General features: G+C 33.9%; 1 protein-coding gene across 3 annotated transcripts in view; it reads right to left on the bottom strand.

The window, feature by feature from the left end:
* The window catches only part of STXBP5 (syntaxin binding protein 5), a 166,615-nt gene that overhangs the window by 82,482 nt on the left and 58,844 nt on the right, over nt 1-25,289 (bottom strand). For all 3 annotated transcript variants that reach the window (XM_055310078.1, XM_055310079.1, XM_055310080.1), the window contains exons 8-9: nt 17,879-18,002; nt 5,829-5,907 (exon numbers count right to left, since the gene is read on the bottom strand). In XM_055310078.1, the coding sequence (XP_055166053.1) occupies nt 5,829-5,907; nt 17,879-18,002 (203 nt within the window). The remainder of the gene's footprint in view (nt 1-5,828; nt 5,908-17,878; nt 18,003-25,289) is intronic.

The raw sequence follows: 25,289 nt of genomic DNA, 5'->3' as shown, positions 1-25,289 counted from the left end.
GTTAATGTGAGCAGAGAGCAGGTTTCATTAAAAAGGAAATACAGTGGTTAAGAGTACAGAATTAAATCCGGATCTTCGGTTTACAACTTGTATATGCCTTGTATGACTTTGGGCAAGTTATTCAACCTCTCTGTTTTAGTTTCCTCATCTATAAGACAAAGGTAATAATATCTGCCTCACATAGTGGTTGCTAAGATTAAGTTACTATGTTTAAAGCACTTAGAACAGTGTCTGGTACACAGTGAACACAGGGTGTCATTATAGGTTACTACACAGATAGTTACTTAAGAAAAATCTATAGCAGAAGGAAAAAATATACAAGAACAAGCCTGCGTTCTGAGAAAAAAATCTTTTTGCATGAGGGTGTGTGTTTTTGGGCTTCAGAGAATTAGGCTGGATACACTTCTAGCAGCAGTGGGGGAAACTCAGTGATACCAAGTTTGTGAGTGTTACTGAAATAGACTTTCAGATATTTTCAGAACCAGAATATCACAAATGCACCCTGAGTTTTTATTACAGCCTGTTTTAAAAAAAAAAATTTTTTTTTTGAGAGAGAGAGAGTGAGTGAGTGTACAGGTGCTTGTGCCAGCAGTGCTGGGGTGTAGTGGGGGAGAGAATCACCCCGCACAAAGACCAACATGAAGCTCAATCTCACTACCCTGAGGTCATGACCTGAGCCAAAATCAAGAGTCAGATGTTTAACTGACTGAGCCACAAGCTCCCCAGATGTTTTTTCATATTCTTTTATAGGAAATCCACCTATAGCTTTATAGTGCACATATGAAATTAAATCATCTACTAAAAACAAAATTTAGGCATCATGGGGCTGGGGGCAGAGAGCAACTTTTGCTCACAGATAAACTTAAATATATTATTATGTTCATGTACATGTGTGCTTATCGAGGGGGATCAGCAAACTATGGCCCACTTCCTATTTTTGCCTGTATGGCCTGAAAACTAAAAATGACTTTTACATTTTTAAACAGTTGGAAAAAAATACACAAAATATTTCATGATACAGGAAATTAAAGGATATTCAAATTTCAGTGTCTATAAATAAAGTTTTATTAGAACACAGCTGCATTTTTTTCATTTATGAGTTGTCTATGGCTGCTTTTGGGTAATAATAGCAGAGTTGGGTAGCTGCCAATTAAAATCTATACTGCTTGCAAAGCCTGAAATATTTACTTTCTGGGCCTATACACAAATGGTTTGTCATAGTATGTGTTATAAGGAAAAGGAGTAGGGGCACCTGGGTGGCTCAGTGGTTGAGTGTCTGCCTTTGGCTCAGGTCAGGATCTCAGGGTCCTGGGATCAAGTCCCACATCAGGCCCCCAATATGGTGCCCCACTTCTCCCTCTGCCTCTCTCTGTGTGTGTGTGTCTCTCATGAATAAATAAATGAAATCTTAAAAAAAAAAGTAGAAGAAGAAAAGGGAATAAATTAATCTTAGACATAGTTCCCAAATGTGACTACACTGCCATTTTTAATTGTGATAATAGTCACTTTTAGGTTCCCAGAGATGCTCCCGCAAATCGGTAATTTCTTGAATGGTAGTCCATTTCTTAAAAGATGCTACCTTACAAGGTGCCTGGGTGGCTCAGTCAGTTGAGTGTCTTGCTTCTGTTTTTGGCTCAGATCATGATCTCAAGGTTATGGGATCAAGACTGGCTCAGCATAGGGTCTGCTTGAGGTCTCTCCCTTTCCCTCTGCCTCTTCCCCTACTCATGTGTTCTCTTTCTCTCAAATGAATAAAATCTCTAAATAAAAACAAAAAAAGATACTAACTTCCAGTGCTCTGTAGTGTAAAACTCTAAGGAGTTCAAATGAATACCTGTTTGAAAACATGACTCTATCCCAAGTTGATTCTTGCTGAAAATTTGACCCTGCCTGTAACTTCTTATTCAGTCTAATAGCAAAATGAAAAATGTAGCAGTGGAGGAAAGAAGGAACTACAATTTACCAAACATCTACCATGTGCTAGACACGTTATATTTTTCTTTCAGGTCTATACAACTATTTTATTAAGTGGTAACTGCTACCCCTATTTCACTAAGGTAAGGACAGATTTTCAATGATGTTATGCAATTTGCCAAAGACAACACAGTTGTCTGAGTGGCAGAATGGGATTTGAACCTAAGTCTAAAAATCCAAAGCCTCAGTTATTTCCACTAAATTGGGGGCTCTCAAATATGATGATCATGACTCATAGTAAGAAGTATATTTATTTCATGGTACGGTATACAGAAATGTAAGTACATACAAATGAACAAGTTTCATAAACCAGTACCTAACCTTAAAATGTGCAGTACACTCTTTCTTAGTCTGTATGTTAAAAATTGATGTCACAACCAACAAAAGTATTTTCAAAACTCATTTATAGATCACATTTAATATCTAAAAACAAAAAAAATCAGAGGGTGAGGGAATAGGCAAAATGAGCAAAGGGGAGTGGGCAATACAGGTTTCCAGTTATGGAATGAGTAAGGCACAGGGATGAAAGGTACTGCATGTGGACTACAGTCATTGGTACTGTGATAGCACTGTATAGTGACAGATGGTAGCTACACTTGAGGTGAGCACAGCATAAAGCAAAGAGTTGTTGAATCACTACGTTGTACAACCAAAATTAATGTAACGTGTGTCAAATAAATACTGCACTAAATCATAATGTTTCTCAGAATAAGAGAACTCTCAATCCAGGGAAGAATATTAGTGAAGCTCCATAGTTATTATAATTTCGTCAACATTGGACTTTGTACATCTGCTCTGTGAAAGGAAAATCAGAGAATAACTGCATTTAAGATATTTGTCAGGGGTTATTAAATGCTGTTTTGAGACAAGTGATATGTGAGAAAAATGGAAGAAAGAGTATGTTCCAAGTGCTTCTTATATTTGCTTAATCTTCATAACAATCTCTAAGGTAGAAACAAGCACAGAAAGCTTGCTGATTTGTCCAAGATGGCACAACGAGCAGGCAGTTGAGGAGGGATTAGCCCCAGATTGGCTGGCTCTGGAGTTCACTCTCTTTTTTTTGGGGGGGGGAGGGGTTCACTCTTAATCATTTTCTCAACCACCATTCGTTGGAGCACTTCACACCTGGGTCACACGAATTTTTTCAAAAAAACAACTTCAACAGAATTGACTTAACATTTAACTTTTGACTTTTTATTAAAAACTGGCCATATAAAGAATAGTCCCCTATCTTTAATTAAAGTGCTATTTAAATGCTATGTTAATTATACTGTCATTGTTCACTATATAAGGGGAAAATCTGGTCTCTCTCAGTGTAATATATGCTTTTATGTTACTAGAAAATAAAAGTTAGGCACAATATCTTGATTCCATATTTTTGTCCGTGTACCTTTCCATCAGAGTTAAATTTTCTGTTATTATTAACCTATAACTGCTAATTCTTCATGGCTGCACTTTTCTAAACACCAGCCTGTTTCCCATATATTAAGTAACACTATGCTAGGACAATTAGAAATGAGACAGGTATGTCTCATGCTTTCACTGAGCTAGTATCTAAAGGGGAAGGCACGCAATCAACAAACAATTTCATTATTAATGACAAGTACATATTCTAGAAGGGAAATATATAACATGCTTTGAGACTATATTACTGGGGACCCAATCTAGAAAACATGGCCAAAATATCCTCAAAGCTATGATATTATTGCTAAGCTATAAAGGATGAAAGGGAGTCTCTGCCTAGAATAATTTCTAGGTAAAAAAAAGAAAATGCAGAAGATCTTGAGGAGGGAAGGCAGGCTCATATAATAAAATCTGGCAGTTTGCCAACGTTACCTATTACCAACCTGAATCCCTTTAGTTGGCACCTGCCCATGACACTTGCTAGAAACAGGAAAAGGTGACAACTGACTAGCTTCTCTAACTGAAAGTGATTTCATTATAGGCAGAATGGGGGTTGCAGTTCTCAAGGTTGGCTACACACTGGAATTCTAGGGAACTATCTCAAGGAAAGAGAGACCATGGTGAAAAAGAGAACCTTTTAATTTACTGAATTTCCTCTCCCAGGTAAAAAAAAAAAAAAAAGGAAAAAAATTGGAAAGCAGTGAAAATTGTTCTCAGATAGTGATCCTATCGATCTATTTAAAGGTATCTACAAACGCATGCAAAAGAGCTAGACTTTTTTTTTCTCATGTCTGATGTTATGAAAGAAAAAATATTGCCACCATCCTGAAGAAACTGAAAACATAAATGTTACCATTCATAAGAATTAAAAACAGGAACAGAGAGAGAGAGAGAGGAAAAAAAAGATCTTCCCTGGACCTCCACCGTTGTTGCCAATCAGTATTTGTTAAAATGAACTGGTAATTCAGAAGACAGTAAACACTGTTAATTTAAATGTTTGGACAATTCCTTTGATGCTGTATTATAAACCAGAAACACAAGGTTTTTTTCCAGTTTCCCCCAAAGCCTTTTTTTTTTTTTTTTTGCTATTATTACTTTTCCTACTTACATTCCTTTGCCATGCAACAAAAATTATGGCAAAAGAAAAATCAATTGGTAGGAAGTTTCCTGGAAACAGTAAGAGGAACTATGTATAGAAAGTTTATTATGTACCAGGCACTCTGTAAAATGTTTTCAATACATGACTGTTTCACTTAAATCATCACAGCAACCTTCTAACCTATTCTCATATTCATGCCATAACTGAGGAAAGTGAAGCACAAAGACCTCAAATAACTCTATGCCAAAGGTTACAGAGTGAAGGAGCCACAATCAATTAAACAGATGCCATTCCTTTTGAAGTTCATTCAACTGCTTGTCTGAACAGTATATCTTTTGAATCCCAGAAGGCTAATGAGAATCAAGGACAAATAATAGCAATCTTAATGATTCTTCAACCTACTGTCTTTTCTCAAATGAGAATACAGCTGAAATGAATATGTTTAGAACAAGGGCAAATTTAAAAGGGAAGTGGGCCAGTTATAACAACCAGTGGTCATCAACTGATATAAAAAACATGTTATCAGTGGTTCTAAACTTCCATGTATCAGAAACTCCTGTGGATCTAAGTAAAACACAGAGTGGTTGGCTCTAGCCACACAGTGTTTGATTCAGAAGGTCCCGGGTGGAGTCCAAGAATTTGCATTTCTAGTAAGTTCTTAGTTAATGCTGCTGGCCCAAGGACCACAATCCAAGAACCAATGCACTATCTATACTACATAAGTTCACTCTCTTACACAGCTATAGTAAATAAAACCACACAGTTTTCCCAGAGAACCAGAGCACAGATAAAATGCTTCTTTTAGGGGTTAATGAAACGTGGCATTTTCAAAAAACATTTACAATTTTTCCTTTGTTATATTTTTAAATATTTGGTACATATAAAAAATATAAAATATAACTGATAAACTTCAATATTAAGATGTATATATTTTTATAATTGCCAAATATTCTTATGAGATTTAATTTTTGAAGAATACATCTGACTTTCATAATTAACACCCCTAACATAAATGGTTTGTTTTAAAAACTTTTTTCACCACTTATCCCACAATTTACAGTAGTGAATAAACACCACTGTTACTGAAGACTAATCTAACAGAATGTATAACATTTGACAAGAAAGATTATTCGAACCTTCCAAGATACATTATAAAACTATTAAAGACAGAGAATACAAAGAAATCCTTTAATTTACCACTTTTAGTTATTTCATTAAATAAAGAATGCATAAAATTTAAGACTGGGCTAGACCATTCTAAAGTAGACTTTACAACATAGTGACAAAATTGCCTTCAGTGCTATTTGAGTAATTATATGCAATGAATATTGGCAATGAAGTAAAATCTTACCCAGATCTAGTCGTTTTGAACTCCACCTTGAGGATAGGTTTGCATGGTTCTGGCTTCTTCCCATCCTTTAATTGTTTTCCTAAAATATATTTTCCTGCATTAAATTCTAAAATTCTAAGTTACTCTAAATTCTCACATTGATAGTTTATATAAAAAATGAAAGTAAAATATAATAAAATCCACCATGAAACATTTTAAAATGATTTTGAAAGAAGTATTTCATAACAAAATATTGAAAATAAGTAAATCTGTTTGAAATTCAGTGCTGAAAAGTAAATGAGTAATAGTAATGATCTTTATGTGACAAAATTCTTGTAAAAGAAACTGACAGCCTTCCGAATGTTCTTAACTGCAGATAAGCATTCATTTCAGTGTTCTAAATGAAGTTTTAAAATAGCTAGATTTGAGAAAAACAAATCTAAATACTTTTCACCCAAGTGTGATAGTTTGCAAAATTAAACCCTAAGTTAATAACTTCATTTATATTTATTCTCCTAAAGTAAAACCTACCCATTGTAATGTACAAAAAGACTGATAAACCAACCTCTATAAAATGTCAGAAACTCATACAAAGAATTTTATTATTTAAAATAAGTTTGATTTTTGCTATTTCTGCATGTTCATCATAGAAACTCAGAAAAATATAAAGAAAATAAAACATATCTTTATTTTTAAAAATTAATCATTCTTAACATTAATACATTATTCCTGGAGATCCCAAACGCATGCCCTATCCCAATACTTCCTTCTAGTTCTCCCCCACCATAATACACCTCACTCATTCTAATAAACTTTTATTTAAATATTATTGTTTGTTGCCTGCCTCACCAATAAGAATGTAAACTCCATACTGCAAAGTTTTTTAAGTGTATATATGCTTTCTGTTTGTCATCCCTGGTGACATACATTGTTTGACGTATCAGTGGGTACTAAGTAACTATTTAATAAGTAAATAAATTAATGATTTATCTTTAGGACTAATTCTTAGGAAAAGGGATATCTGGGTCAAATTGTATTCCAAACAGGTTGTACCAATTCATACTTCCATCAGCTGTGTTAAGACCATAGTTTGACACATTCTTCCTAAATATGCTACTTTTGTTATTGTTGTTAAGTGGAAAGGGTATTTAATTTTAATGATGCTGTACTGTTTTAATCTCTAATTGACCATTCTTCAACTTTGTGGTCATCTATATATCCTCTTTTAAAAATGGCTTATGCCCTTCACCTATCTCGCATATTATTTCATTTACATTTAAAAATAAATTTTATATTCAAAGGTCATTAATACAGTATCTATCATATGTTGCAAACATCTTTCCTAGAGTCACTTATGATTGAATTCTTAGAAATTTTTTAAAACTACTGCACAGAAGGGATGCCTGGGTGGCTCAGCGGTTGAGCGCCTGCCTTTGGCTCAGGGCATGATCCTGGGGTCCGGAATTGAGTCACACACTAGGCTCCTTAAGGGAAGCCTGCTTCTCTCTCTGCGTCTCTGCCTCTCTCTCTCTCTCTCTCTCTCTCTCTCTCTCTCTCTCTCTCATGAATAAATAAAATTTTGGGGAAAAAAACTGCATAGAAATATAAATTTAAATAATCAAGTCTTCATCAATCTTAAATTTCAAGTTAAGAAGATTTAAAATCCTAAATGTCAATTCTAAGATTAACTCACAAATTTAATGTAATTAGAATTCTAACAGCTTTTCTTGGATTTGCAGAAAACAACCTTAGTGCTCACATGGTGGACTCACTAACTATGAATAGCTAAGGAATTTAGGAAAGGAATAGACTTCCAGAATGACAAAGTAAGGACCTCAGTCAACTTGCTCTCTCACAAAAATTGATATACTAGTAAAACAACTAAAGTTAACCACTTGAGAACTCTGAAAATAAACTGAAGTCACAAAACAAGTGGAACATTATCTACCCAAAGGAAATGACTGAAACTTGGTAAGATGGGGGGACCAGGATATTTGGATGAGGGTTATGCCCATCCTCCTAATTCCCCAGTTAGGTGTCTAGGCAGATGTGAAAATACATTAGTATTAGTCAACAGAGATCTGAGATTTTTTTTTTCTTTTTGCAGTTCTGTTAACACCAGCTTCCTGTGGGGCGCCTCGGTGGCTCAGTGGTTGAGTGTCTGCCTTTGGCTCAGGTTGTGATCCTGGGCCTGGGATGGAGTTCCACATCAGGCTCCCCACAGGTAGCCTGTGTCTCCCTCTGCCTATGTCTCTGCCTCTGTGGGTCTCTCATGAATAAATAAATAAAATCTTACAAACAAAAAAACAAACAAACAGCTTCCCTAGGCCACAATCAATATTTTGTCCCAACTTGCAGCTTCTGGAAACCTCTATTCCCAAGGTGTTGTGGCAATTTCACTGGACACAGACATCAGCTCAGAGATAAAAGGCCTTACACTGCCAGGGTGTCATAGAAAAAAATAGCAACCTGATGGCAGTATCATAGCTGCGAGGGCTGTGGTTTCAGGTGAATATAAGAGTCTGGGCAAGAATTAAAAAAAAAAAAAAAAAAAACCTGAAAAACTGAACATACTCCAGGACTATATGGTTGCACACACGTGCAAGGTTGTGTGCATGCCCAGAAAATACCTGAGAAGAAAATTCCTCTCTGGTCAACTATGAAACCTTTAGCAATGAAGAAGTTAAAAAAAAAAAAAGAAAAAGTAAAATACAGAAAGTAAAAGGGGCAGCTGGCAGGAACACTGTAAAAGAGGTACTCACACATGGCTGAAAGAAATGTGCAAAGGATACAGTCTCTTTGGAAGGCAGTCTCAGAACATTAATTATAAACAAAAATACTTAAAACTCTAATTCTTAGGAAGAGCAATTCTACTACTATGCATTTATTTCATAGAAACTAAAGGACCAATGCCTATCAAATAATGTATAAGATGGCAATGACAGCATAACTAGTAGGGATCAAGAACTGAAGATAAAGTACATGCCTGTTATTTTGAAATGGCTGAACACTTTGTGAAAAACTGGGAAACAAACAACTGGCTACTATACTACCATTAAAATGAAGGAATTAGAGCTATACCTGATGACATGAAGGGAATCCCCTCAAGTAGAGTGGATTAAGAAAACATACAAAAAAGATTAATTCCATTTCATGCAAAACAATGGCAAAACCTGTTTATATGTGTGTATTAATATATACATATATATTATATATATTAATACAATATATGTTTATATACATGTTTACATATATATGTTTAAATATATATATATTTGAAGAATACCTGTAAGATTTTTGAGACAGTGCACTTGGTCACTGGGCTGCTAATGTAGGGGAAGGCTGAGGGAGAAGGGACTGGTGAGATATGGTTCTATTTATGAATAATATGTATGTATATGTATGAAAAAAGCTATCAGCCCTTTTTTGTCATTCCCCTTCTTGGTTTCATGCTTATTGGTAAATTCTTCTGCATGACAAAATTATTTAAATTTTTTGTGCAATTTCTTAAAATTGCTTTATAGTTTCACTTTTTACATTTAATTATTTTCTGAAGTATATTCTGGCACCAGGAAGGTATTTTTCCTCTAATAATTTCAGAGCTATTTTTATAGTTCTATTGAACTACAATTGCTAGACAATAAAGTGCACATATTTAAAATGTGAGAGTTTGAACAGCTGTGACAGAGGTATGCACCTGCCACCAATACTTATTGAATGCATGACTGCTTTCCCCGTTGATACAACATGTCATCTTTATTACATTAAATTTTTATAAACTCACACCTGTCAACTGATATTACAATATCTAATACTGCTTCAAGATCCCAGGGGAGGGCAGCCCGGGGGGCTCGGTGGTTTAGCGCCGCCTTCAGCCCAGGGTATGATCCTGGAGACCCGGGATCGAGTCCCACGCTGGGCTCCCTGCATGGAGCCTTCTTCTCTCTCTGCCTGTGTCTCTGCCTCTCTCTCTGTGTCTTTCATGAATAAATAAATATTAAAAAAAAGAAAGATTCCAGGGGATCATCTCTTCCCCTCTTTGTACAAAATGACAGTACAATTAAACTTGAACCTCTAGAATCCTAATTTATAAAAATCAAAGTGTATAATGATAGAATGAGACCAGCAGATCAAGGGACTGGAAAGGACTGCTGGCAGACATCACTGGTTTGTTGACAGGGGAGAAGAAATTGAGGAAAAAAACAAAATAGGAAAAAAATCTGAAACGTAGTCCCTCATAACCCTACAAAGAACACAGAATTTCAACCACTATTTCAATCTATTCAGAAATATGTGAGCTTTCAGAAGAATTTAGATATTTGCTCTGAAAGCCAGCATCAGGCCTTTATTCTCCATCTATTATCCAATGCTCTAATGGAAGGGTCAGACTGATAGAACTTGAGATTACACACATACATTTTATATATTTATTTTCAAAAGTTATTTTTTGTGTATTTGCTTCATGATATAAACAACTATTCAGTTATAACTCAATTTCACTTCTTCCAATATTCACCACCAATCTTTCAGTGGCTAAAACAATTTTTAAAGAAGGGCATTGGGTGGTATATCTACTATATCTTTACAAGTTTGAGCTTGTGTATCGTGCATAAAACCTAAGAACAAAACTCTTAGCTTTTATCTTGCTTAGTCCTCTATGTCCCCTCTCCTATGTCTAGCATTTAAATTTATAATAAAGTTTAAAGCCAGTCTGATTTTTATTTCTTTGTAAGTAAACTTTCTTCCTGTCCCCTACAAGGATGCTAAGAGAGTTTTATTAACTCTGTAAATCAGAAACGCTGTTTTTATAGTGATCTTTTTCATGAATCTTGCTTAGAAATTAATGAGTCCTTCTGATCAGCATAATCTGATTTATTTCAACTCAGATTTTTAAAATTATGTCACTGATTATTGCTTACATTCCAGAAAGGCAAATTTATTTATCTGTAATCCTATACTAACCATTTTCTAAGTCAAATCAAGTAATAAGGCACTAGCTAAGATTTTATAAAGCATATGTAAATTAAAGGATGTTCAGAGGATCACCTGATTTCACCACTAGATGTCATTTTACTTCTTACTTGCTATGTTACTTGGGCAGCAAAATCCTGTCCTTATTCAATTTGTGCTTGTTCAAAAACCTGTGAACTACATTGGTAAGTTGTTGAAAAGAGCTGGTTACTTATAAAACAACTTAATAAATCATACAAACCTCCAAGTCACATCTGATTTTTTATCTTTACTATGCCCTGCTTCCCATTCCTATAAACCATCCAGCCACAAAAAAAATTAGCCTCAGTCCTGTTATGATTGTTTACATTTATTGTTTACAAAACATATTGTTCACAATAATTTACTGTGAACAATTCATTTATTGTTTACAAAAGTTTCTTAGTCTCCCTCTTCTGCCTCAGCTCACTTGATGCACTACCATCAAAGCAGTATTTCCAAAATAAATTTTTCTCATTGTAAAATCATTTAGGTCTTCATCACAAAGTCCACACACTTTAGCATACTATGATATATATTCTTGCCCCCATATACAGTTCTGCCTTCGTTTCCTGCATCTTGCCCAAAGGTATTTAAAATTCTAGCCATACTAAACTATTAGTTTTCCAAGAATACTCTACTTTTGATTATGTCGTTGTACCTTCTGACTAAAATAACCTCGCTCTGCTCTTTCCCAGCTTATCACACCCCACTCATCCTTTAAGACCAAGCTCATATAACCTGATTTTGTGAAATCTTCCTACATCCTTCATCCCAAAACATATCCACCAATTCTGCTTCCATATAACTTATGCCTTTATCAGCACTTATAGTATGTATTTTAGCAATCTGTTAATAGATCATTTTCATCCACTGGACTTTTAAGTTCTTCAAGGGGAATATACTTCCAGTATTTAATCTGGTGTACATAGGGGTTGTTCAATAACTGTCTACTGAATGAGTGAAGATGCACTAAAAATGACTGAGGATCACTGACGAAAACAAGTATTTCCTTTGTTTTTAACTTTGATATTTAGAACGTAGAACACTTTTCTAACTGATAAGGCTGTTACACAGCAATTATGTTTTCAGTCTAGAGCTGCCTATCCAGTATGGTAGCCAGCATTCACACATGGCTATAGAGCACTATAAATGTAGCTGGTCCAAGATGCAGCATAAGTATAAAGTACACAGACTTCAAAGAGTACAAAAAAAGAAAGTGAAATATCTCAAGTCTGTAAGTTGATTAGATGTTTAAATGATATTCTGCATATTTTGAGTTAAATATTTATTACTAAAACTAACTTTACCTTTTTAAACTGCTATTCATATAATTAAATTTACAATTACACGTGTAGTTTGCCTTATTTTTCTACTGAATAATGATGTTGAAAATAAAATGATTGAAATTGGAGAATGACATTATTAAAATACTAATCTGAAATGAGGAGGGTGTTCTTTATGTAATAATTGTGAAGACAGAGTTGATTTATAGCTGGACTAGAGATACCTGGATACCTGGTTTTAAACTCTTGGCCAAAGGCAATGGGATTTATGATATGCTTGTTCAAGGTCTCAAACTCCCAAATCTCCCCTGGTGATTCCCTGTATAACAGTTTTATTGATGCTGGGTAGCTGGCCTAATTGGTGTGACAAGACTGGCTTGATTACTGAAAGGGGAAACTGAGATCCTCAGAAGCTAGATCTTGGTAGCTGAAGCTGGAGATTCAGCACAATCCTTGTATACATATAAGTGTCTGTGGGAGCTTGCATATGGGATATGTCTCTCAAAATGCTTACCTACATTATGTTTCTCCTGCTGGAGGACATCCTTTGCCTTTAAATAAAAGCTTTATTTGAGTCTGTTCTGTAGAGTCTGGTAAACCCTTTCAAATTCAAAAACTGAGGAAAACTTTGTAATGAACTATATAAAGAACTGCAGTATGGTTTTATTATGTATTGAATGTTTTATGCTTCAGGTGAATCTTAAAAATGGATTAATAGTATTTTTATGTCACATCTTTAAATTATTATATTGACTTTTACTTCTGTAAAATTTCTTTTTCAGTGAGACACTTAATGGAATTAAAGCTCTTCAATCTTGGTTTATTCCTTAATAAGCAGATTAATCATATGATGAATAAGCTCCAACTAAGTTTTAAACTGTCCTTTCCTTTAATGGGCACCTATTGATTTTGACGATCTGTCACCTCCATTTCCTTTGAGAATCATCTGATGTTGGTGAAGACGACAATTAGAAAAAGCTCACACTGACACACACATACCCAGGGTTACAGGGAAGATCCTGTGGTGCCCTGAGCCAGTATATCACTGAACCATGATGACTGCTTCAGGGTAAATATATGAGCCATGCCAGGACTATCAAGTTCTTCCCTCCTAAATTATGAAAATTTGTCAGAGAAGAGAAACAGGTCAAAAGAGAGAAGCAGAATTCACCCATAGGCTTACCACACAGAAATACAACATTTATAGCCCACCAAGATGAAACGACTTTGCAGTCAATAGATGGAACAAATCCTACTTAATTTCCAATATGTGGAAACATATTCACAAAACTTTAGATCTTAAAAATCACCTTGTTCAATTCTACCATTTTATTGATGGTGAAACTAGAATCCCAGAGAATAGTAATTGTCTCCACAAAGTATTTCTACACATAGCAAAGCTATTTACATTCCAGGTTGTTACAGTGCCAGGGAAATGTTCTCTGATATTCATAAAAACTAGATTAAAGAGAGCTATCACTGTTTTAGTTAGTAAAAAAAAAATCACCTGTTAAGTATTTCAGACACACAAATGAAAGCTTTCTGAAAAAATACAGCTATCAACCATCTTTATATGCATTATAAAATCCAGTATTATATCAAACAATTATCTCAAATGAATTCAAATTATTTTCTTATGCTGGCTACTTTATCATCACTATCTAGATAAATGCTCTGCCCCTCAGAATGAGAGTTTGCTATCAAACAACTTTAGCAATGCAAGATGTCATCCAAGGGTAAAGTCAACATAGCTAAAAAATCTGGAGAATGCTCTTATGATTCAATTATAGTTCAAGGCCATCATTCCTCAAAAGCATATTTCATAGAGCACTGGGGAACCACAAGATGTTCTCCAAATACAAGACACTAAAGCAGTAAGTTTGTGAAAAGCGACACAAAATAAATTCATAGTACACATTAAAAGTTAAGAAGTCTTACAATGAAGAAAATGTTCACCTTTAATTCAGCATTTCCAAATCTTTGACCTTAACATGGTCCTTCACTGAAAAACTCATTAAAATAAGAAAAATTGGTATGTGAAATATAATTTGGGGAACACTAACAATCTTTCAGTCCTATCCTACCAAATAAATAATACACCCAGATTCATGTTTATTATGATCACATATGTATAGCACATCACAATTTTGGGATACTTTCACTTATATTTTGCTTATTTGATCCAAGACGTAGAACAGTGCCTGTTACATGTTAGATCCAATATTTGTTGAATAAAAATAATTCCCACAACAACCGCACAAGAAGACTAAGTTTAATTATCTCTATTTATAGATGTGAATGCTGAGGTTCAAAAATGTTAAGTGACTTCCCCAAAGGTCACAGACTCAGACTATGGAATCAGGGCTTTACCACAAGTCTTTTGGCTTTAAAACCCTATGTTAGGCTGATATAACATGCTTTCTGAACAGATTATTCAAGGACATCTTAAACTATTCTTAACACTAAACATCCTGTAATAAAGTACCAAAGGAGTCTTAAAGTACAATCAGTTCCTGGCTATCAAGGTAACATTTACAAATGTTTTTTTTTTTTTTTCAGAAGATACTCAAACAACCATTAAATGGGTTTAAATAACAAAAAATCCAAAATGGAAACAATTTTTAGTATATCTAAAGTAATTTACCATAACTGCTAGAAAATAAAAGAGAGAACAGAAGATAGTAATGAAAAAATAACCCCAAATTTCAATCCATTAAAGCAGACATTTAGTATACCACAATTATATACCACAAGTATGGAAAATACATCATCTTGTCATGGCATGAAAAACACATTTTTGTACTTCAATGTGTAAAAATGCACTTAGTTTTGTCACTGAAATCAGCTATCAACATAAATTTAATTCTGGTAGGTTACATACCACTAAAAATAAGCAGTAAACATTACTAGTCTCAAAAATAATTCATATTTTATAACTAAAGAGTACATCTGATTATCTATAATTTTAGACCACCAAAATATGCAATAAATGCCATCCTACTTAACACCTGCCACAGAAAAAACTTACTTTTTGTTTGGATTCCAATTTTGAAAAAAAAAAACATATTAAATCAAATATTCTTTGTCTTCTTTGTTTAAAAATAATTTTAGCTAGTGACCCTCTTTGCTAATACATTATAAACTCTGCAGAAACGTATTTACTCCACTTCTGAAAGTCTGCTCTCTAGGATCTAACTTTTTGATACAAAAAGGGGTCAAGATTAAATAGAAAAGTTACCATTTATCAATTACCACAGTAAAATTAATCTGGCTAAAAACAACAACAGGTGCTAAAGTCAGAGGATAAAAGTTTGAGGAGGAACAGTGTGTTGACAATCTCAGAGTACTTCCTTCAAATCAAAATACTTATCTGATTACAAATACAAATCAAAAAGTAATTAATTTCAAACAAAAAAGAACATCGTAATAGATCTAACAGACAGAACTTTAATGAAGGGATCAAAGTATAAGATATCATCAATTTGGACAAATCATACAGAAGAAGTTCCACTTGAGAGGCAGCAAAAAGAATGTATTAATCATTCTAAGATATTACAAACCTGAATCTAAGCATAAAAAAAGAATCAGACAAAACCCAACATAGACATATTCTATAAAATAATTGACCTAGATATTCAAAAATTGACAGTTATGAAAGTCAAGAAAAAGCTCAACTGTTTAAGTTTGAAAGAGACTTACAAAACATGACAACTAAATGTAATCTGTATATACACCTTTTTGATAAAAGGCAAAACTGGATGATATAGGAAAATGCTCCTGTTTGTAAGAAATAGATACCGAAATATTTTGGGGTGACTGGGTAGTATGTCAACAGCTTATTCTCAAATGATTCAAAAGAAAAAAAGGATACTAATTAAAAAAAGATAAAATTTAGATAAAACTCCAAAACCAATGTTATTTATTCTTACTGCCTTTGATACTAGGTTCATTTTCTTCTGGATTTGAAGTGAAAGTTTGTTTTTTGCTTTTTTTTTTTTAAGATTTTATTTATTTATTCATGAGAGACAGAGAGACAGGCAGAGACATAGACAGAGGGAGAAGCAGGCTCCATCCAGAGAGCCTAATGTGGGACTGGATCCTGAGACTCCAGGATCACGCTGGGCTGAAGTCAGACACTCAACTGCTAAGCCACCCAGGCACCCTGGAAAGTTTTTAAAACTAATCATCTACTTTTTTGGTTTTCAGGACTCCTAAATTCTAGAGGTCTTAGGAAATCCTAAAATTTATGGGAATTCTCAGGAATATCAACAAAATTAGGGAACAAGGCACTAACAGAATAAAGAATGAAAATATATTAAGAAAAACTGGAACCTTAATCATAAGGGCTATCCTCTGGTTGCATGCATAGACCCATAGCAAATTTAAAATAAGGGCTTTTCTAGATCACTGCTCCCATAAAGCAGTGGTAAAGTATACCACAATGTGTAGCTTTATGAATTACTATTTTTCCTAGAAAACAAATAACTCTAAAAACCCACTATGCCACAGATACTAAAGTTAAAGATTTATCTTTCCTTAGTTTCTATGTTGTAGTAATTCAGAATGGATCAATATTTTCTTTAAAGTGGGCACTGATAATTTTAAAGCAAACAATGAAATATTAGCAATACCACAAGGATATTCTTCAATAGACTAAAATGTAAAGAACAGTTCCATTAATCTCCCTAAATTCACTGGTTAAGAATCTCTTAGGGTGAGAATGCAGATTAATAAAGAAATGCAAATTCCTAAGATTCATCCAAAACTCAAGGAAGGTCTTCATAATCAGTTCATAAACACTTTAATAAAATCTTATGGGTTTTATAGATAGATTTTGTGCAGAAAACACAGCAAACTTGAAACTGCTATCCCTAGAAAGGTTGGCTTGCAATGTTAGCTCTTGGTTGGTTGGCATCTGGTAACTGGCTTTTGAGATAGTTTCCACCATTTCCAGACTGATAAGGGTGGCACACTATGCCTAAGCTGTTTGTATGAACAAAACAATTTATGAACAATCCCTGCTTTCCTTCTGGGAATCTGAAATTTTGGTATGTGCTAAAGAAGACAGTACCCATGGACTGATTCCAATTAAAAACTCTGGGCTCTTGGGTTCAAATGAGCTTCCAAGGTAGACAACATCTCACACATCAGGTAATAACTCACTGCTAGAGGAAGTAAGCATGTCCTGTGTCACTCTATTGGTAGCTTGAGGCTGGGTTAGTTTACACTTTTATTGCATGTATGTTTTCCCTTTGCTGATTTTTGCTCTTCACTATTTTGCTGAGTCCTGTGAGTCTTACTGGTAAATCATTAAACTTAGAGTGATCTTAGAGACCTTTGAGATAATACCTTAATGCATAAAATTACCTTCTGTAGAGTTTTTTTTTTTCCTTCTGTAGAGTTTAAAGTGTTTCCGCACACTGTTATGTGTGTGTGCATGTGCGCGCGCGTGTGTATTAGCAACTTACAATTGATAACTTTAGGATGACAAAGGCTTACAGTAAGTTCTGTATTATTCACAAAATTATTTACTTTCTGGACTACTAGACAAACAATATTCAAAATATAATGTTCCATTCATTTTCTCAAGGTTCAAATTTGAAATTTCAATTGTAAATATAGTTGAGATTTTATTACCTGGTTGTTACATTTTATTTCTATACATGTAAATATTTTTAATTTCCTCAAAATGAAAGAAAATTCATTCTTATCCTCAAAAATAAATCCAAATGCAAACTCAAAAGAGTTTACTGTGCATGACAATTTATGTAGTGTTCAAAAGGAATATGTTCTTACCATGTGGAGTGATTGTCTGCATAGGCTTAGCTGGGGACCTCACATTCCATATAGTCAAGGTGCCATCTGAATGACTGCAAATAAATTGTTTTCCCTCATGATGCCAAGCAACCGAGTGAATAGCCTATAAAAGAGTGAAGAATTCCATCTTTAGAAAGAAAATCTAAATACCAAGTTATACACAATCAGTATTATTTCTGCTTTTTAAATTATTTCTTTTCAACTCAAGTTGATACACTTCTAGTTCCTAATGGTCAATTGACTTTAAAATTGCCCTACTGGAAGGCAGAACTGCTAAGTACAGTATAAAACCATGTAACTGAATTCCACTTTCGTACAAGTCAACATTTCCTATCATCTTGTTCAATGTCCATTTATTTGGGTTCCTCATACGCTTATATTATTTAAAACAATAGGGATATTTTAAAATATAAATGAAGGTGGATAAAGTCAACTAGCTGAGTCTCTAAATGCCAATATTTAATACAATGTTTCAAGTTCAAAGTATCTCTAACAAATTTCTAAGTAAAATCCTTTTTTAAGGTTTATTCATTTATTTTAGAAGGAGAGAGAAAGAGAGATAAAGAGACTGCCCACATGCACAAGGGAAGGGCAGCGGGAGAGACAATCTCCAGCAGACTTTGTGTTAAGCATGGAACCCAACTCAGAGCTCAACCTAATGACCCTGAGATCATGACCTGAGCAGGAATCAAAAGTCGGATGCTTAACTGACTGAGCCATTCAGGCAGCGCCTAAATAAAATCTTGTAACAGTAATAAGTTTATTCCAAGATACACATACGATATTCCACAAACTCAAACTTAAAATAAACCCTTTATTAGCCTTAACAGATGAAATTATTTCTGTATACTATAAGTAGAGCTAAAGAGCTTTACAAAGCTTTTAAATATTTTTTTAAGTGATAAAGGAAATACAAGAGAGCTTCAGTGTGTCTGAAGTGTCGTTTATAAATAAAAACATTCTAATCTTATGCATATAAATATATCATATATAAATGTATAATATTTATAGAGAATATTTCTACTTTGCTAAAGAAAATGATATGTTTTTGTTTAAAAGTACCATTTACTTTTAAGATAGTATTAAGTTGTTAACTACTCTAAAAATAAATGCTAACTAATTATAAGGAGCAATGGGTTCATAATTATTTTGGATAACAGAGAGAAACAAATACCAGAAAATACTACACAAAAGAATAACCAAATATAAACTTTTGCATGCAGTATACATGATTTATTTCTGCAATTTTCTTTCTTTTTTAAAACTGTGACATCTCATTATTAGGCTCTGGCAAAAGTAGTATATAAGATGCTCTGTGCTATTTTTATCAAGAGCATCTTAAAGAGTAATTTTCTGGAAAGATAACAGGCTAGCTAGCTATTTACCTATCAAATTTTACAATCACACTAACTCAAACTACTGGGGAAATTAAATAAATTCCCTATTTACTCATTCTGCAAACTGATCAGAATCGTTAGAATCACTTCATAGTAAAGGCTGCATATAAATCTTAGTCCAGCTACTCCTACATTATAAACTGATAAACATTCTTTTAGCAGACTTATACCAAAAATTATTTCTCTTCCCCTAGAAAATAAGATCTTAATATTATATCCAAAAGCAATATTGATTGCTAGTATAATTACTATTCCTAAAACTTTAGAAAAATGTTACTGAATGATAAAAGAAAAAAATGTTATAATACACACTTCGATTTTAATTTATAATGCTTGCATATACATGGAAAGGAAATATCGAAAACACTCTAGTTTGATTATTCTCATGTTATCAAATAACAAAGTAAATGCATAGACCACTGGATTATTTCTTGTATATTTGAATAATACATTAAATTGTAGAGCTTTGGCCCTAGTATTTTAACTAATGAACATTTTAATATTTCCATTGTAGGAAGGAGACAACAGTAATACTGTATAATTAAGTATAGAATAATACATTTTTGTAAAATAGTTGACAAAATTATTATATATTGGATATTCAGTGATTTATAACTTAAAAGTATTAACAGGCATAAATTGAAAACACTGCCATTTCCATTAAAAAAAAAGAATCCAAATGGAACTCTCTTAGAAATTTTGAAAATGTGAACAAATTATTCATTTTTCTAAGTACTGTTTCATCCTTGGGGAGAGAGGAAAGAGGAGGGGAGAGGAGAGGGAAGGAGAGGGGAGAAGAGGGGAAAGGAGGGGAGGGAGGGGAGAGGAAGAGAGAAAATTAACAGAAAACAAGCTGTTGTAAAAATTAAAAGCACCTCTCTAAACATTGAAAAGAAAGACCTTAAAGGAATAAATGCTTCAGTGAGTATCTATAGGATAAAACATAATTTTTTAAAAGCTGTTAAGGAGTCCAATGCTGTGAGTTACAAACATATTATTTCAATATTCTTTTTTAAAAGACTGACAGTTTTGAGATAAATGTATTCACAAGAGCTAGCAATGTACAAACTTTTTTATTACCTACATTTCTATCTGTGGTGTCTCAGTTTACTAGAAAAAAACAACATGAAACCAGAATAAAAAAGTCACTGATCAACTCCAGATATGACAAAGAGTAACCATTAAATTAGCTTTGATAAGTACTAAATTACTGTCTTAAAACATCAATAATGCTATATTTTATTCCTGCCAACATATTACTTATAAAAAAGAGTACTAATATCTTAATACTATTTATAGCCTAAAAGGAATGAAATGTTCATTGCAGAAATGTAAGTTTATATAGATTGAAATACCCTATGCAGAAAATTTCTGTAGAAAATTAGGGATACTATTCAAGTACACTGAAAATCTATTATTTAGACATAAAACCAGGGGAGTTTGTCAATTCAAAAAGTACTAACTATGGCTACACAAAGCAACTAAAGGTTAAGGGTAAAGATGAATTTCTGTTTCCATTACTCCCACCCATGTAAATCATCCTCAAGAAACCAAATGAACAATTAAAAATGCACCAAGAACTTTTATTATATTGGAAATGTTCAGAATTGATATTATAACACTATTTGCCCCAATTTAATAAAAATGAATTTGACTGGAGTAATACATCCTTGGTAGAAAGTAAATATTGGGGGAAGGGCTGTTGTAGGGGTGGGATTTTGTGAAGCTCTTAAAGTTTTAACCCTCACTAGTGAGAATTAATAATTTCTTTGATTTCTAAAATTACACACTTGGCAATCTGCATTAAGAATCAAATATAGGGATCCCTGGGTGGCGCAGCGGTTTGGCGCCTGCCTTTGGCCCAGGGCGCGATCCTGGAGACCCGGGATCGAATCCCACATCAGGCTCCCGGTGCATGGAGCCTGCTTCTCCCTCTGCCTGTGTCTCTGCCTCTCTCTCTCTCTCTCTCTCTATCATAAATAAATAAATAAAAAAGAATCAAATATAAAGCATTTTTATATGAACCAAGAGCATAAAAGAGCATGAATGAACTCACAGAAATATAGTCAGAAATTTTCACTTAGTTTGCTTAAGAACAGGTGAAGTTAGAAGTTAGATCTTATATCCACAGCACTATTATTTAAACATAAGATTTAGTCATTTTATATGTTATTATTTATTAAGAATAAATTTTATGACTTTGCCTTTCTATTGCATATCTGTTCACTAGTCTGTAGCTTTCTTATAATTTCTTTGTCAGGCTTTGATATGAAGATAATGCTGCCCTTGCAAGATGAACTGGGAAGTGCCCTCCTCCATTTCTGGAAGGAGTTTGGGTACTGTGAGTACTATTTAATAAAAAGCCCTCTGAACCTGGAGTTTCTTCATGGGAAACATTTTCATTAAAAATTTAATTTCTTTAATAAATATAGAGCTACTCAGGTTAACTATTTCTCCTAGAATGAGATTTGGTACTTTTAAGGATTTTGGTGTCTTGTATGGCATTTGCCCACTTTAAATTGTTGAATTATTAGTATGAAATTGCACATATTTCCTTACCAGTCTTTTTGCATTTATCTAAAAATTGAAGTAATATCTCCTTTTTCGGGCCTGTTATGGTAATTTATGCCTTTTCTCCTTTTTGCTATCCCTGTGGCTATGTGTTTACCAATTTTCTCTATTGTTTTTATGTTATCTATTTCATTAATTTGTTATTTCCATTCTACCGCTTACTCTGGTTTTAATTTGCTCTTCTTGTTCAGGTGGAAGCTGAGGCCATTGATTTGAGACTTCTCATTTTCTAACACAAACACTTAATGCCACAGTGAATACTTCAGTAGCATTTCATAGACCTCCATATCATATTTCCACTTTTTTTAAGTTTAAAATACGTTTTCATTTTGTTTCTTCTTTGACTCATGGGTCATTTAAAATTATATTGTTTCACTTTCAAATATTTGTAGATTTTTCATGTATCATCTTATCAATTTTAAATTCTATTATATTAAAGGAACATATTTTTAATAATTTCAATTTTTCTAAAATTATAATGACTTATTTTATGGCACAAACTAAGGTCCATTTTGGTGAATGTTCCACATGTCCTTGAATGGCACTCTGATGTTGAAGAGAGTGCTCAGGTATCAATACAGCCATTTTAGCACTCTTCTAATTTGGTGCTTTTACTTTTTGCTAACACTTCTGGGTTTTTATATTTAAAGTGGGTTTCTAATAGCGTAGAGTCTGATCTTGTTTTGTGATCTAATTTGAAGATCTCTGCCATTTATCTGGGGTATTTAAATGACTGCATTTAATATGATCACTGACATAGCTGATCTAAATCTGTTGCCCTGCTATTTTTTTTTCTATCTCCCCCATCTGTTCTTTGTTCCCCTTTTCCTCTTCTGCCTACCTTGGATTGAATTTTTTAAGATTTTAATTATTTATTCATGAGAGACACAGAGAGAGAGAGGCCGAGACACAGGCAGAGGGAGAAGCAGGCTCCATGCAGGAAGCCCGACGTGGGACTTGATTCCACGTCTCAAAGATCACACCCTGGGCCGAAAGTGGCACTAAACCGCTGAGACACCGGGGCTGCCCATGGATTGAGTATTTTTAAAATTTCATTTTATATTCCTCTTTGGCTTACCTATTTGGGTTACTGTATTTCCTTTAGGATTTATCACATAAATCTTTATCATAGTCCACCTTCAAGTAATATTCTAACACTTCAGGTACAGTATAATAACCTTACAAAAAGATTCTGTCTCCTGACCTTTGTGCTACTATTGTCTGATTTTAATTCTACATGTCAGAAATCCTACAATGCATTTTTATCATTTCTAATTCCTGTGATTATCTTTTAAAGAGAATTTAAAAAATTAAAAAGCTTTTATACCTATCTACATATCTACCATTTCTGGTGTCCTTTATTCCTTTGAGTAGATCATATTTCCAGTTATATCATTTGCCTGCTGCATGAAACCTTTTTAATGTGGCTTGCTGCGAAGGTCTGCAAGTGAGGAATTCTTTGAGTTTTTAAAGTGTGTAAAAGCATTTTTGTTTTGTTTTCAAAGATAATTTTTTGAACATAAAATGCTAAGTTGACAATTTTTTTTCTTCAGTACCATAAAGGTATTGTTCTAGTGTGTTCTGGCTTGCACTGTTTGTAAAGAAATCATTTGCTGTTATTTTTATATTTGTTACTCTGTATTTAATGTGTTCCCTTCCCCCCCCTTGCCTTTTAAGATTTTCTGTATCACTAGTTCTAATTTTAAGTAACTGAAATATGTGCTTTTAAATAGCTTTCCTTCATTTTCCTTCAGCTTTGAGTTCACAGAACTTCTGTGATCTCTATACATCCTATTAGTTTATAGGGTTTATATTTTTCATCAAATTTGGAAAACTTTAGGTCATTATTTCTTCAAATATACTTTCCATGTTCCCTCTTCTGGGATTATTACACAAACATTAGTCTGCCTGAAGCTGAACCACAGTTCACTCTTTCTGTCCTTTTCTGCCCATCTTTCATATTGAGTAGTTTCACTGTTATGCCTTCAAGTTCATCAATCTTTCCTTCTGCAAGATCAAACCTTTTGATTTGATCAGAGTATTTTTTATCTCATTTTACTTCTTCATCTCTAGAGATTCACTTGGGTTTTTCAATTCTTCCTTGTCCTTTCTCAGCATGTTCATGCTTTCATTTACCTTCTGGAGCATATGGAACCTATTTAGTAACATTTATTTTAATATACTTGTCTACTAATTGTATCGTGTCATTTCTGAGTTTGATTCTATTGACTGGATTTTCTTTTTATTTTGCATCATACTTTCTGGCTTCTTTCTATGCCTCAAATTTTTATCTGGATGCTAATTATTATGAAATTTATGGTGGGTTATTATTATATTCTTTGAAATACTTTTGAACCTTTTAGAATAGTTGTATTATCTGAAAACAGTTTAGACTTCTCAAGGCTTGCTTTTAAGCTTTGTTAATCCAGGGAGGTGAGTCTTTAGTGTAGGGTTAGGGAAGCCCCACTACTGAGACAATACCTTTCTGAGTACTCTTCCTGATGTCGTGTGCATTACAAGGTGTTCTCCACTCTATTGCAAATGTGAGCTATTCTTGGCCTTGTGTGCTGTGACAACTGTTTTACCTATTCCTTTCTAGTGGATCTTTTCAAAGCCTCACACCCACACACTAATCAGTATTTACCTGAAGACTCAGGGTGGGGAGTTCCCTATATATTTTTAACACTCTCTCTAGGTAGTTCCCTGTCCTTTGGTATAGTGCCTTATAGGCTACAAATATCTTGGCTTACCCAGTTTCTCTATTCTGTCTCCTCAACCCAAAGAGACTATTGAGCTTCCACCTAGGTTTCTCCTTTATGTAGAGACCTTGAAAACCTCTAGGCCATAAGCTAAGGCAACTAAATGGCTACCTTGTTTGTCTCCCCTCTATGGAATCTCTGTTCTTTTTTCTTTTCTTTTCTTTTTTTTTTTTTTTAGTTGTTTATTAAGAGAAACTATTCCATAACCCAGTGTTTGTGTTTCATAGCTCAGGAACACAGGACAGTCAGTGACAAGCTTCAACGAAACGCAACCCAAAGAAATTCTTTATATTCCAAATTCACTTTGCACTCTAAAATACCAGCCTTCTTTACCTCCTCAAAATCTTTCATAGAATCATAATTTCTGTAGAAATCTGCATATGCCTTCTTTCTTGGTTCAGCCACAGCAAATTTATAGAAAGCTGCAACCCCCAGGGATACAGCAAAGGCTCCAACGATATGAAATTGCAGACTCTCGGCCAGAGGCCTCGCATCTGAGGTTTCATCAAAGCACTTGAAGTCATGGTAATTATTCTCCTTAACACCTACCTGAAACCTAACGTCCTTCCTAACAGAAATGGACAGCGCCCCAGCAGTTGGAATCTTTGCTCTTAATACCTGCTAATTTCTAAAAAATGTTTTTTTATTTATTTTTCCAGTGTA

The sequence above is a fragment of the Nyctereutes procyonoides genome, unplaced genomic scaffold (assembly GCF_905146905.1).
Source record: "Nyctereutes procyonoides isolate TBG_1078 unplaced genomic scaffold, NYPRO_anot_genome, whole genome shotgun sequence".
NCBI lineage: Eukaryota > Metazoa > Chordata > Mammalia > Carnivora > Canidae > Nyctereutes > Nyctereutes procyonoides.
Note: the sequence above shows the minus strand (reverse complement) of the source record. Positions and strands in the feature narration are given on the sequence as shown.